At 43.2% G+C, this 15613-nt stretch overlaps 1 protein-coding gene across 3 annotated transcripts in view; it reads left to right on the top strand.

The window, feature by feature from the left end:
• The window catches only part of KAT6A (lysine acetyltransferase 6A), a 106051-nt gene extending 99583 nt beyond the window's left edge, over positions 1-6468 (top strand). For all 3 annotated transcript variants that reach the window (XM_027962617.2, XM_042241367.2, XM_042241368.2), the window contains one exon: positions 1056-6468. In XM_027962617.2, the coding sequence (XP_027818418.2) occupies positions 1056-3700 (2645 nt within the window). In that variant the 3' untranslated portion in view covers positions 3701-6468. The remainder of the gene's footprint in view (positions 1-1055) is intronic.
• The last annotated feature ends 9145 nt before the right edge of the window (positions 6469-15613 follow it).

Here is a 15613-nt window from a genome sequence, read left to right as displayed (position 1 = left end):
GACTTAAGTTTTTGGCTTTATTGTGCATGATTTTCCAGAATTTTATTGTGTTATATTTTGAGATATGTAACTAAAAATTTATTTTGAGATATGTAACTATATTTTGAGATATGTAACTAAAAATTTATTTTGTAAAGAATAGTGGCACTTTTGCAGAATTCTGTCTTATATCATCATAGATTAAAATAGTATCCTCTAAGATCCTGTTGAACAGAATTTTCTCTAATGTAGCCATTTCCTTTGTTTATTTTCAGGTTACTACCTGTAACTATACCTTTTTAGTCTCACCAGTTCTACCCACCAACCCCCTAAAAAAATTGCTGTTCCTACCTTGCTGGTCTTATTTTTAAAAATTAATGGGAAATGTGGATGTACTTATTATGCTATGGATATTTCATAGTTTTTAGAAAAAGTGATGGTGAGAAAGTGATGCTAATATCAAATTTATTTCTAGTAAACCCTTTGCTTCAGGTTAGTATTTGTCCAGGACTACATGCCTTGCAGCTCTTTTTACACAAACACAACACTGGCTGGGAAATGTTCCTGTAGGATTGCTCAGACATGGCCTGGAGTAGTTGGCTCATGATATTACCCAAAGTAACGATTTTGTAGAAACTAAGAAAACCAAAGCAATAATATAAATGGGGGGGAGGAGGGATGAGTGAGCTGATATGTAACTTACATGGTAAAGATAGCTTGTCTAAAGTAGCTGTGAGAACTACTAGTATTTGTGTCCTTATAAATCTTATCTCCATTTTTTAAATGATAATGCTGAGTCTTAGGGTAACTTCCCAAAGATGTGCAGTTGGCTTTGATGATGCACTTGAACCTCGTGGGTGGACCAGAATTCTTTTCCTTGTTCTGCCAGTTCACTCTGTAACTTCAGAGGATATCATGAAATAGGTTTCTCCTTTAGATTCTTAACTTAAAAATGAAGATAGTCAGGAGTTTGGGGTGATGATAAAATCATTTCTGCTGTACATGTGGGCTCAGAAAATGGCACTAGCAAATACAAGATCCTGTCATTTATTTTATTTTTTATCCTTCCTGTGCAGACACTCCTGTCCTAAAGCCAGTGTCTCTCTTGAGAAAATGTGATGTGAAGGACGCTGCACTTGAGCCAGATACATCCACGCCCATGAAGAAGAAGAAGGGATGGCCCAAGGGCAAGAGCCGCAAACCAGTCCACTGGAAGAAGAGAGCTGGTCGCAAGCCGGGCTTTAAGCTGAGTCGGGAGATGGTACCCCTGTCTGCTCAAGAGTGCGTCGTTGAGCCCATCGTCCCCCTTCCGAAAGCGGGACGTAAATCCAAAATCGAAGAGAGCGAAGAAACTGTTGAACCAAAAGACGACTTGCCTTTAACGGAGGAAAGGAAGGAAGAGGAGGAGCTGCCCCTGGAAGCGGAGGAGGTCGAGGAAGGGGAGGAGGAGGACACCACCAGCAGTGACGTCAGGGCAGCCTCTCCCGCCGACGCCAGCAGCCCCGAGGCCGAAGCCAAGGAGCCCGAGGCCGGTGAGGAGGAGGAAAAGCTCCGCGTCCCCGCAGAGCAGCGGCCGTCGGAGGAGGCGCCGCAGGAGCTGGCCAGGCGGGAGCCCGAGGAGGAGGAGGACACGGCTGCGGAGACCAACCAGAGCGAAGACCACGACGCGGATGATGAGGACGACGGCCACCTGGAGCCCGCCAAGAAGGAGGAGGAGCCAGGGGAGCCGCCGGCGCGGGAGGGCGTCAAGGAGGAGCCAGGCGGCCGGGAGGCTTTTTTAGATCCTAACGTGCAGGGCAGCGGGGAGAACCCGAAAGACAAGGAGGAGATGGAGCCAGATTCTGAGGAGGAGCAGACTTCACACGAGGCATCCGTGGTGTCCGAGCACATGCCGGGCTCTGAGGACGACCGCGAGGAGGACTCGCGCTCGAAGGAGGAGCTACTGGAGCTAAAGGAGGAGGAGGAGATCCCACACAGCGAGCTGGACCTGGAGACGGTGCAGGCCGTGCAGTCCCTGACGCAGGAGGAGCGCGGCGAGCACGAGGGCGCCTACCAGGACTGCGAGGAGACGCTGGCCGCCTGCCAGACGCTGCAGAGCTACACGCAGGCCGAGGAGGACCCTCCGCTGGCCCTGGTGGAGGACTGCCACGCCTCGGAGCACAACAGCCCGCTGTCCTCCGTCCAGTCCCACCCCAGTCAGTCAGTGCGCTCGGTCAGCAGCCCCAGCGTGCCCGCCCTCGAAGGGGGCTACACGCAGATCAGCCCGGAGCAAGGATCCCTGTCCGCCCCGTCTATGCAGAACATGGAGACCAGCCCCATGATGGACGTGCCTTCCGTATCCGACCACTCCCAGCAGGTGGTGGACAGCGGCTTCAGTGACCTGGGCAGCATCGAGAGCACCACGGAGAACTACGAGAACCCCAGCAGCTACGACTCCACCATGGGCGGCAGCATCTGTGGGAATAGCTCGTCCCAGAGCAGCTGCTCCTACGGCCTGTCGTCCTCCAGCAGCCTCACCCAGAACAGCTGTGTGGTCACCCAGCAGATGGCTGGCATGGGCGGCGGCTGCAGCCTGATGCCGCAGAGCAGCGTGCCGCCCGCCGCCAACTGCGGCATCAAGTCCCCGCAGAGCTGTGCGGTCGAGAGGCCTCCCAGCACGCAGCAGCCGCCGCCACCCCAGCCGTCGCAGCAGCCCCCGCCACAGCCTCAGCCGCCGGCCCCGCCCCCACCACCGGCCCAGCCGCCGCCCCCGCCCCCGCCCCCGCCCCAGCAGCCACAGCCCCCGCCCCCGCCCCAGCAGCAGCCCCCGCTGTCACAGTGCAGCATGAACAACAGCTTCACTCCGGCGCCCATGATCATGGAGATCCCCGAGTCCGGCAGCGCGGGGAACATCAGCATCTACGAGCGGATCCCCGGGGACTTTGGGGCCGGCAGCTACTCCCAGCCGTCGGCCACCTTCAGTCTAGCCAAGTTGCAGCAGCTGACCAACACCATTATGGACCCCCATGCCATGCCTTATAGCCATTCTCCTGCTGTGACTTCCTATGCAACCAGTGTTTCTCTGTCCAACACGGGACTGGCTCAGCTGGCTCCATCGCATCCCTTAGCGGGGACCCCTCAAGCACAAGCCACCATGACGCCGCCCCCGAACTTGGCCTCCACCACCATGAACCTCACGTCCCCTCTGCTGCAGTGCAACATGTCTGCCACCAACATTGGCATTCCCCACACTCAGCGGCTGCAAGGGCAGATGCCCGTCAAGGGGCACATCTCCATCCGCTCCAAGTCGGCGCCCCTGCCCTCCGCGGCGGCTCACCAGCAGCAGCTGTACGGCCGCAGCCCGCCCGCGGTCGCCATGCAGGCCGGCCCGCGTGCCTTGGCCGTGCAGCGTGGCATGAACATGGGGGTGAACTTGATGCCCACCCCTGCCTATAATGTCAATTCCATGAATATGAACACCCTGAACGCCATGAACAGCTATCGAATGACCCAGCCCATGATGAACAGCAGTTACCATAGTAACCCGGCCTACATGAACCAGACAGCACAGTATCCTATGCAGATGCAGATGGGGGTGATGGGGGGCCAGGCCTACCCCCAGCAGCCTATGCAGCCGAGCCCGCACGGAAACGTGATGTACACGGGCCCCTCCCATCACAGCTACATGAACGCGGCGGGCGTGCCCAAGCAGTCGCTCAACGGACCTTACATGAGAAGATGAGCAAGACGGACTTGCAGTTCAGAACCTAAATATATATAAATAAAGGAACCTTTTATACTGACAAACCAGAGAAAAATGGACCTTTTTTCCAGTTAAAATATTGCTGTAGATTTAGAGGAATTTTTCTTTGGTTTATTTTATTTTTTAGAAAACCTGGTCTTTTTTTGGGGGGGTTCATTTTGTTCTGGGTTTTGGTTTTCTTCACAATCTTGAACATTTTACAATAGAACTCATCTAAAAACGGATTTGGGGATAGGGGAAACATGCACAGAAATCTTTTCATAATTAAAAAGAGCCTTACTTTCTTTACACGCCACATGGACAGAATTTGTGTAAAAGTGAATTATCTTTATTTTATTTTAAAATGTATGTTTCCCCTCAAGTGTTTGCAGCTCCCAGTGTCGTCATTTTTAAATGTTACTTATACATCTCGAGGGTTAGCCAGACCCTTTTCCTCCACACCCAGCCTTTCATTCCCTACTTCATTCCAGCAGGAGGCACTTATGGGAGACTCGGACGGGGACATGGAGAACAACCCAAGCTCCTTAAACTTATTATTATTGTTAATATTATTATTATTATTATTATTAATAAAGCGAGGCAGGAAAATGCTTCTCCTCCTAAAATCCCCTCCACTCCCTACACATAAACACACGCGCACACACACACACCTCTTGAAACCTTTCCCCAAGAATGTTTCTTTATAGATGGACTTCATTGAAATGTTTTTCTTAGATCAAGTGTAATATAATTTTTAAAAAATTACTCCCACTCAGCACTCAGAGACACAAAAATACTGTAAGTCTCAATTAACAGCAGACTCTCAGAGGAAAGCTGTTTGCAATCCTGATCAGCCTTGGAGGAATAGATGGTCAGTTAACAATCAAAAGAGGAACGTAACCTCTTGTTTTTTTAAACCACCTGGTGAATCAGCCATACGCACATAATTCCACGCAGCCTCTTGATTTTAGTACATACCTTGAGACTCTTAAGGGTCTCGATTCTCGAGCCTTCCTGACTCATTAAAGTGAACAGCAGTCCCCGGTGATTTGGCGATGAGCCTCTTACATCCTCATCTAAAGGGTTGGCAGATGACTGTACACGTCAGCGACTTGAGAAATACCTGACTAACCTTTGACACTGTTTACTTCGTGTTGGAAGAGATGACGCAGATAGCGTGTTGTGAGGGAGACCGTGGCGTGAGTCTTATAGCTACTTCAGTGATAACATACCTCTAGTTTTCCTTCGTCTTTTGAGATCCTGAGTCCCTTCCCCTGTGAATCGGGATGCGCGGCCCTTCCCCGGGGAGAGCCTGAGGAGAAGAGGGATCGACCAACCACCAGCATAGTCGGGCAGATCTGGACAGCAGGGTTTTAGCAGGCTCCTATGTTACTTCCAACTTCATTCTCTTTTCTCTTGTGCAGCCAGTTTGCCCATTCTCTTCTTGTCACTTGCTCCAGGGATAGGTTAAAGAAAAAACATATATATATATATAAGTATATATATATGTGTATATATATATACATATATATGTTCCATCATTGGAAGATGGACACTATTATACCACTTGGTATGTGCAGTCAAATATCCAAAAGGAGGAAGTACTGCTTAAAGAAATGCCTGTAAGCATTAAATTCTCTCCTTTATTTGTACATTTTATATAGATAAATTTTTGAAGTAACAAATTAGGCATTAAATTTTTTCAAATGCACAGGTTTGTTGGTTTTTTTAATATATATATACACTTTAATTGACTTTCTCAATTAAACGTGTTAGGTAGAACAAGACAGAATCCCGCCTCCTAACCGCTGTCTGAGCATTCTGAGCATGCGCAAGGCTGAGTAGGACCAGTCTCTCTGTATATACCTTTCCAGCCCCCAGTCCTGTGTGTAGAACGTGCCCTGTGCTGCCCTCTGCCGACTCTTCAGCGCTGTCATTGCTTCCTGGTTGGGGTGGGGACGGGGTGGGTGGGGAGGGAGGTGTCTTGGGAGGAGGGTGGGTCAGGGCAGAAGGAGAAGCTGTTGAAACGAGGGCCGTGAATTCAGTTTCTGTTGGTTTGCGGTTGTGTTTGGTTTTGTTTCTTTTTAAAAAAAAAAAAAAAAAACAATTTTCAATCGGGCAGCTCCCTTTTTCCACAAGCCTTTTTGTGACTTTAGAACTATTGTAGAGAAAATGTTCTTTTCTATATTATAAAAGAAATTATCCAACACAGTAATATTGGTACCTGTCATTTTTTCACTTCTGTTTAAAAAAAAAAATGTATTTTTAGCAAGATAACTTGGGTAATCTTCTAAAAAAAGAAATTTAAAAAACTCACTGTTAGTGACTTTGATGCCTTTTAAAATAAGAGCTTTTTCATTTCATTCCATCTTTAAAATTTTTTATCTTTGTTGTAGAATATTAAAAACTATTTTAAGAAAGATAAAAATTCTCTTTAAAGAGATCTCTAGAGTGTGTGAATAGAGCTCCAGATGCCTCTAAAAGCCGCATGTACAAATGAAGCTAAGTCTATTCCTGTCTGTTTATATTTGCTTTTCCTGTTTTGTAACCTCTTTGTACTTTGTTCATGGTGACTTGTAAGCTCTGGGGAAGGGGTGCCTAGATGCCTTTGTACTTCTCCATGTCACGCGCTCCTGGGCCAGCCGGTCTCCTTCCTCTCCTGTATGTAATATCACTTTTTTTTTTCCCCTTTCTAGCAAGTACTTTCAAAAGAACTCTGTACATTTTAACATTAAAAAAAAAAATAAATTATGTTGAGCCATTTTGGATGTCTGTCTTGCAAGTGGAATTTTTCTCCCAAGTGCTTCAAATTCTCTGATTCTTTTTTCTACACACAAACTCAGGAAGATTAGCCTTTTCACACTCCTCTTAAATTTCAGTTTTGATTCAAATAATGTTTCATTTCCAAGAATATAGATAGTTTTCCCTTTTCCAGAGAAAATGATATTAGAACTTCACTTTGGTGGTTTTTTGGGGGTGGGAAGGGGGACCCATTTGAAAAACTTTTAAAGGGGTTATAATTCAGCCAACCAAAAAAAAAAAAAAAAGATAGTAACAAGTAGCTCCCAGACATGGAACAAAGCAGTGTTTTTTCTCATCTCAGTTGACCTGATTGTGTAATCTAGGAAGGTTTGCCAGAAATCCGGGTCGTAAACATCAGTCATTTTTTTGATGTTTTCTGAGTTACTGTTCTTGCCTCTCATCTAAGAATTTTGGGTATAAGGCAGATTCCAGAATCAGATTTGGCTTTGGGAAACTGACAGCTGTTTGGGGTAGGGAGGCGAGGCAGATGCAGGTTTTCATGCCCTCCTAGCTTGATCTGATGCCCTTTGCTGCTGAGTTAGGAGTTTAGGAAGTAGACATGAATCATGTTCATAGCAGACATTTGTTCTAAACTTTGTGCCGTTGGAGTTTTAGGCCACGTCATCTCCAGAAAAATGTTTTTTCCCCCGCTTATTTGCTTGCTTCAGTAGTCATAACTTGGACCCCAGGTCGTCACTGCACTACGCAGTTAGTAGTGAATTGTCTCAAAAACATACACTGCCTTTAAAGCTACTGCAAATTCCCTGCTTTAAGTGATTTCAACATGGCAACAATTCTGATTTTTCTACCAAGATAATGTGACCAAATAGGCTTCTTTTAAGTGTGAGCAACCCCCACTACATATTAAGTGTAAAATTGGAGTAATTCCATGTGTAGCTAGCTCCCAAGTGATCAGGTGAAGAGGGCCTCTCTTTTCTTTGCCATCTGGCCTTTTCATTCTCAGCAGATGGGTGAGGGAGGAAAGGACCATACCCTTGATGTCTGTGTGTGGCTGAGCGCCTTGGTCCGGTATGATAGAATTTGCTGCTGCACCTTCCCTTCCTAGGCTTCCAGGAGCCCTGTTCCCATGCAGTCTCTCTGAGCATCCCAGGTGGACCGGCCCCTGTGTACTATGGGGACAGCCCTGTGTACTCACTGAATGTCAGGGATTGGCATGACAGCTCCAGCTCTTCAGGTGAGAATTACTGTTTCAGGATCTCTCTGGGACACCCTGTGCTGGGTGTGGTGTTTTTTGTCCTTCCTCTTGCTTTTTCATAAAGATGACAGTGGGAAAGCGTAGTGAAAAGAGGAAAACCTGATTGCTGTTGGCCCGGCAGAGTAAACAGTTAAAGTGGTGGTGGTGGGGAGGCGTGCCATACTCTTCATGGAACTTAGATCTAAAACTTCAAGCGACACGTTCTGTGTGTGAACCCAAGACCCTGAAGAGTGACATTTATATTGTCAAATGGCTGTAATTATTGAGCATGATCATCCAATTAAAAGTCAAAAATCCCCCGAACAAAACCCAGCTCATCTATTAATAAATTTCTGTTAAGGGGCAGGTTGGGTTTGTTATGTGAGTCAGTGTGGTTACTGAACTCAGCCCAGATCCATGGATTTGCTTTGCAGAGTGACAGCTACAAATTGGGCTTAACTGTGATTCCTTGCTACCTCAATAAAGAGCCTAAAGATTGGTATACAGATTACATAGAAACTCAGAAAGGTGGCAGGTGTAATTTTTGCCTGAAATAAGGGAAGCCATGGAATGTGGTGGCCTTTGGCTTTCTGAACTCTTTTGTAACAGGAGAAAGACATAGGGAATTTTCCTCCTGCAACTGCTGTGAATAATAAACTTTTTGAGAACAAGAGATACATTCTTGTAAGCAAGAAAAAAGTTCTAACATTTAACTCTATACTAATAGACATTTCTGAAAGCCTCATTTAAGCGACATTAAAAAAAAAAAAAACGTTCTCTAGGGTGACGTGTTCGTTTCTAATCATTTTTAGTCTATGCATGCACAAAGAGCAAGCAAAGGCAAGCAGGTGAACTGAGATAAATGCATTAGCTGTGCCTACATCAGAGAACTACAGCTGGGACTGCCCAGGGTTTCTATGAATATGCGTCAGAAAACTTACATCCGGTTAATGCCTTCAGACCAGCCATTCAGATCACCTTTCAAGTTATTTACATTGGCCTTAAAGAGATTTTTGAGCCTCAGAATCTTCTATTTTTGAAAATGTCATTTAAAGCCCTTCAGCTGTTATCCTAAGTTCAAAGTCTTGCGAACAAAGTAAAGAAAAACAGTACATAAAACCTCTTTGCTAGGACTGAGGCTCTGCCTCATGTACAGGCAGGCTCTAATTGTTTAATTGATGTATTCCATTTAATAACATTCAGTTCAGTTCAGTTCAGTCGCTCAGTCGTGTCCGACTCTGCGACCCCATGAATCACAGCACACCAGGCCTCCCTGTCCATCACCAACTCCCGGAGTTCACTCAGACTCACATCCATCGAGTCAGTGATGACATCCAGCCATCTCATCCTCGGTCGTCCCCTTCTCCTCCTGCCCCCAATCCTTCCCAGCATCAGAGTCTTTTCCAATGGGTCAACACTTTGCATGAGGTGGCCAGAGTACTGGAGTTTCAGCTTTAGCATCATTCCTTCCAAAGAAATCCCAGGGCTGATCTCCTTCAGGATGGACTGGTTGGATCTCCTTGCAGTCCAAGGGACTCTCAAGAGTCTTCTCCAACACCACAGTTCAAAAGCATCAATTCTTCAGCACTCAGCCTTCTTCACAGTCCAACTCTCACATCCATACATGACCACTGGAAGAACCATAGCCTTGACTAGATGGACCTTTGTTAGCAAACTAATGTCTCTGCTTTTCAACATGCTATCTAGGTTGGTCACAACTTTTCTTCCAAGGAGTAAGCGTCTTTTAATTTCATGGCTGCAGTTACCATATGCAGTGATTTTGGAGCCCAAAAAAGTAAAGTCTGATACTGTTTCCACTGTTTCCCCATCTATTTCCCCTGAAGTGATGGGACCAGATGCCATGATCTTCGTTTTCTAAATGTTGAGCTTTAAGCCAACTTTTTCGCTCTCCACTTTCACTTTCATCAAGAAGCTTTTTAGTTCCTCTTCCCTTTCTGCCATAATGGTGGTGTCATCTGCATATCTGAGGTTATGGATATTTCTCCCGGCAATCTTGATTCCAGCTTGTGCTTCTTCCAGCCCAGCATTTCTCATGATGTACTCTGCATATAAGATAAATAAGCAGGGTGACAGTATACAGCCTTGACGTACTCCTTTTCCTATTTGGAACCAGTCTGTTGTTCCATGTCCAGTTCTAACTGTTGCCTCCTGACCTGCATAATAACATTGGTTGATTTCATTTTCTTTTTAAAAGAAAGTAGAAAAAAGCAGCTGTAGTCAATTATGTCAAAAGGACTGAATTTGATAGTTTTCCAGAGAAAGTGGGAGCAGTTGTATGTTGACTAGGAGACAGTGACAAATGCTTTGCTAGAGGCAAGGACCTCTTGCAAAAATGGAATAATTACACAATTTTAAAAAAACAACAACATTGTTCAGCTCCTATTTAAGGGAAAAAAAAAAACTAGAATTGACTAGAACCCCTAACTTGGCATCCCCGAAAGTTTTTTTTTTCTTAATATATGTATTGTATTGGCGTATAGTTCACTTACAATGTTTCAGGTGCATACAAGGTGATCCAGTTATACACATATATTATTTTTAAAATTATTTTCCATTATAGGTTGTTGTTGTTTTTTTTTTTTACAAGATATTGACTACAGTAAACCTTTGTTGCTTGTTGTATATCTGTTTTGTCCTTGATGGAAAGAAAGTCTTGAATCTGAAACTGAATAATATGAAACATTGGAAGAACAACCGTGGAAGGCCGAGAAACAAATTCTATTAGAATCACAAGGGAAAACAAAGCCAAAGAGATCGCATCCAGGCACTACAGCCTATCTTAGTTATTTCTTTGGGGTGCCAAGGTATTTTATTCTCTTTTAGTGTGATTGTGAATGGGCTCATTTCCTCGGTTTATCTTTCTGAGAATTTCTTGTTAGTGTACAGAAATGGAACAGATTTCTATACATTTTGTATCCTGCAGCCTCACTGAATTCACTGATGAATTCTCATATTAGTCGTTTTCTGGTGGCATCTTCAGGGTTTTCATGTCATTTGCAAACAGTGACAGTTTTACTTCTTTTCCAATTTATATTCCTTTTATTTCTTTTTCTTGTCTGCTTGCTGCAGCTGGGACTTCTAACACTCTGTTGAATAAAAGTGGTGAGTGGGCACCCTTGTCTTGTTCCTGATCTGAGGGGGAATCCTTTCAGCTTTTCGCCGTTGAGAATGATGTTACCTGTGGGTTTGTTATATATAGCCTTTATGTTGAAGTATGTCCCCTCTATGCCCACTTTCTCGAGAGTTTTAATCATAAATGGATATTAAATTTTACCAAAGGCTTTTACTGCAGTTATTGAGATGATTGTATAGTGTTTATTCTTCAATTTTTCAGTGTTGTGTATCACACTGTTAGAAGTGCAGATGTGGAAAAATCCTTGCATCCCTGGGATAAATCTTGATCATGGTCCTTTTAATATATTGTGGGTTTGGTTTGTTAGTATTTTGGTGAGGATTTTTGCATCTATATTCATCATTGATATTGGCCTGTAATTTTCTTTTCCTGTCATATCTTTGTCTGGTTTTGGTATCAGGATAATACTGGCCTCATAGAATGAGTTTGGAAGTATCCCTTTCTCTGCAGTTTCTTGGAGTAGTTTGAGAAGGATAGGCTTTAACTCTTTGCCAAATGTTTGATAGAGTTCACCTGTGAAGCCATCTGGTCCAGTCTTTGTTGGGAGTTCTAAAAGTACTGACTAAATTTCATTACTGGTAATTGGGCTGTTCATATTTTCTGTTTCTTCCTGATTCAATCTTGGGAAATTGTACCTTTCTAAGAAGTTGTCCAGGAGAAGGCAATGGCACCCCACTCCAGTACTTTTGCCTGGAAAATCCCAGGGATGGAGGAGCCTGGTAGGCTGTAGTCCATGGGGTCACTAACAGTCAGACACGACTGAGCAACTTCACTTTCACTTTTCACTTGCATGCACTGGAGAAGGAAATGGCAACCCACTCCAGTGTTCTTGCCTGGAGAATCTCAGGGACAGGGGAGCCTCGTGGGCTGCCGTCTATGGGGTCGCGCAGAGTCGGACACGACTGAAGCGACTTAGCAGCTGCAGCAGCAAGAAGTTGTCCATTTCTTCTAGGCTGTCCATTTTATTGGTGTATTACTGCTCATAGTCTCCTCTGATCCTTTGTATCTCTGTGGTGTTTGTAACTTCTTTTTCATTTCTGACTTTATTGACTTGGATCCTCCCCCCTTTTTTTTTCTTGATAAGTCTGGCTAAAGCTTTATCAATTTTGTTTATCTTTTCAAACAACCAGCTTTTCGTTTCATTGATTATTTTCTGTCTCTCTTTCATTTAGTTCCTCGCCTTTATGATTTCTTTCCTTCGACCAACTTTGAGTTATGTTTGCTTTAGTTGCTTTAGTTGTAGGATTAGGTTGTTTCTTTGAGATTTTTCTTGTTTCCTGAGGTAGGATCCGATTGCTATGAACTTCCCTTTTAAACCTGCTTTTGCTGTGTCCCGCAGACTTTGTTTCGTTTTTGTTTCCCTTTGTCTCCAGGCATTTTTCTTTCATTGCCTCTTTGATCTCTGCAGTGATCCCTTTGCCTCTTCAGCAGCATGTTGTTCAGCCCCCGTGTGTTTGCAGTTTCTCCTTACAGTTGATTTCTAGTCTCATTGGCCTTTTTTTACTTTCTTAACCGTCTTTTGATGAACAGAGTTTTTCCTTTATGGATAGTGCTTTTTCTGCCTGGATTAAGAAATCCTTTCCTACCCCGAGGTTATAATATTATTCTCTGTAACTTATGACAGCCTCCTTGTTTTGCCTGCATAGCTAATATCTGAAGTTGATTTTTGTTCAAAACCAAGGTAGGGGACCAGTTTCATTCTCTTCCCGAATGGATATACACTTTTAACACCGCTGTCTTCCGCCACCTCTCTCAACCAAGTATCCGTGTATGTCTAGATTTCACTCAGTTCAGATCAGTCACTCAGTCGTGTCTGACTCTCTGTGACCCCATGGACAGCAGCACACCAGGCCTCCTGGTTAGTCACCAACTCCCAGAGCTTGCTCAGACTCATGTCCATTGAGTCAGTGATACCATCCTACCATCTCACCCTCTGTCGTCCCCTTCTCCTCCTGCCTTCAGTCTCTCCCAGCACCAGGGTCTTTTCCAATGGGTCGGTTCTTCGCATCAGCTGGCCAAAGGATTGGAGTTTCAGCTTCAGCATCAGTACTTCCAGTGAATATTCAAGACTGATCTCCTTTAGGATGGACAGGTTGGATCTCCTTGCGGTCCAAGGGACTCTCAAGAGTCTTCTCCAACACCACAGTTCAAAAGCATGAGTTTGAAAGCACCACAGTTCAAAATATATCAATGTGTAGATCTATGTCTGAACTGTTTATCCTGTTCCACTGATCTCCTATATCCATCCTATCTCAATCATTTTAGCCTTAAGCTAAGCCTTGATATTAAGTAAAGCAAGTCCTCTTGTTTTTCTTCTTCAGAAATGACCAACCCTTCTAGGTCTTTTGTCTGCCCATAGATTTTTAGAATTAGCTTATTGGATTCCTTAAAAAGTCCTAAGGACATTTTATTGTGATTGGATTGACCCTTAAAGCCAGTTTGACAAAAGTTGACATCTTAACAGCGCTGACTGTTGCATTCATTTAACATAATGCATGTATTTGATTAATTTATATAAAATTTTTAATTGACTTTTTGCATAGATGCTCTGTACTTTCTTATTTTATTCTTGTATATTTAATATTTTTGAAATATTAACTTAAAAAATTTTATTCTGTGTTTATTTTTGGTATATAAAAATTTCAGTGATTTTATATTTTGCCCTTGTATCCAGTAACTTTTTAAAATTCACCTAGTAATTCTAATAATTTACCTACATATTCTTGGACTATTTACCTATTTTGTCATATTATCTCTAAAGTGAGAGTTTTATTTCTAATTTCCAATTGTTATAACTTTTTCCTTTTCCAGGACTCACAGCGCTGTTTTTGACCCTCAGTGTAATGTTAAAAGTAGGCATATCCTTCATCAGATGAAAGAAGATTCATTTAGTTCTTAGTGTTTTAAAAAGAGCTTTTATAAAAAATATATGTTAAATATTATCAAATGCTTTTTCTGCATCTATTGAGAATTGATAGGATATTTTTTCTCCTATAATCTGTCAAAGTGGCCAAACTATTGATGCTTTTCTAATGTTAAACCAGTATTTAGGAAAACAAACTAACTGGTATGTGTATAAATCTAATTGATTATATACACATATCATTAAAATGAAAAATGACAATTTCACATTAGTTAGAGGATTAAAAAAGTCTTTCTTAAACATTTTTTGAAAAAAAAAAACCTAAAAATCTCCTTAAAATTCTATTATGTGCTGTTTATAAGAGAAATAGCAAAAGCATAAGGATGATCCAAAATTTTAAATAAAAAAATAGGTATGTCAGGAAATTACTATATAGTAGGAAAACTACTGTAGCTATATTAACATGAGATAAAATAGAATTTAAAGCAAAAAGGATTACTAAAAGAGGACTACTTAATAGTGATAAAGTTTTAATTCACTGCTAATTTATAAAAATTCTACATACATATATACACTTATTGTCATGGCTCCAAAAGCAAAAATGGCAAAACTATGAAAAGAAATTTAAAAAACATCTATAGTCATATGAGAAATTTCTTTCTAGATTAATGTTTTATTAGAGCAGCTTTAGATGCACAGCCAATTAAGCCAAGTATACAGAAAGTTCCTATAAAAACCCTGTGTCTGTACCACACGTGTGCACACCTTCCCCACTAAGGAACCCTCTCCCACAATGGAGCATTTGTTACAGTCGATGAGCCTACATTTCACATCATTATCACCTTCAGTTCATAGTTGACATTAGGGTTCACTCCTGATGGTGCAGCTTCCATGGATTTTGACAAATACGTATCATGTATCCACCAGCATGGTGTCATACAGAACAGTTTTGACCGTCTTGAAAATCCTCTGGGTTCCACCTATTCATCTTTTCCTCTACCCTGCTGCTGCTGCTGCTGCTAAGTCACATCAGTCGTGTCCGACTCTGTGCGACCCCATAGACGGCAGCCCACAAGGCTCCCCCATCCCTGGGATTCTCCAGGCAAAAACACTGGAGTGGGTTGCCATTTCCTTCTCCTTCTGCTACCATAAACCCTGCCAATCACTGATTTTTTTTTTTTTTTTTACTGTCTCCCTAATTTTGCCTTTTCCAAAATGTCATGCGGTTGGAAGCATACCTATGGAGTCCTTTCCCCTAGGTGTGTCCATCCAAGGTTCTTCAATGTCTTTTCATGTCTTGAAAATTCTTTTTTTTAACCATTGAATTATATCCTATTGCCTAGACATACCACAGTTTATATTTGCTTCCAAGTTTTGGCAGTTATGAACAGGCTTCTATAAATATCCATGTGCAAGTTTTTGTGTGGACATAAGTTTTAAACTCATTTGGGTAAATCCCAAGGATTGTGTAGTAGGAGAGTGTTTAGTTTTTTGAGAAGCTGCCAAACTGTCTTTCTAAGTGGGGCTGGACCATTTTGCATTCCCACTGGCGATGAATAAGAGTTTCTGTTGCTTGACATCCCCACCAGTATTTGCTGTTATCAGTGTTTTAGATTTTGGCCATTCTGATAGTATCTCACTGTCGTATTAATTTACAGTCCCCTAATGATACTTTGAGGGCTTCCCAGGTGGTGCTAGTGGTAAAGAACCTGGCTGGCAATGCAGGAGACAAAGGGATGTGGTTCTATCCCTGGGTTGGGAGGATCCTCTGAAGGAGAGTGTGACAACCCACTCCAGTATTCTTACCTCCAGAATCCAATGGACAGAGGAGCCTGACGTGCTAGAGTCCATAGGGTTGCAAATAGCCAAATATACACGACTGGAGCGACTTAGCATAGC

Source organism: Ovis aries, chromosome 26, assembly GCF_016772045.2.
Source record: "Ovis aries strain OAR_USU_Benz2616 breed Rambouillet chromosome 26, ARS-UI_Ramb_v3.0, whole genome shotgun sequence".
NCBI lineage: Eukaryota > Metazoa > Chordata > Mammalia > Artiodactyla > Bovidae > Ovis > Ovis aries.
This window is presented reverse-complemented; position numbering and strand designations above follow the sequence as displayed.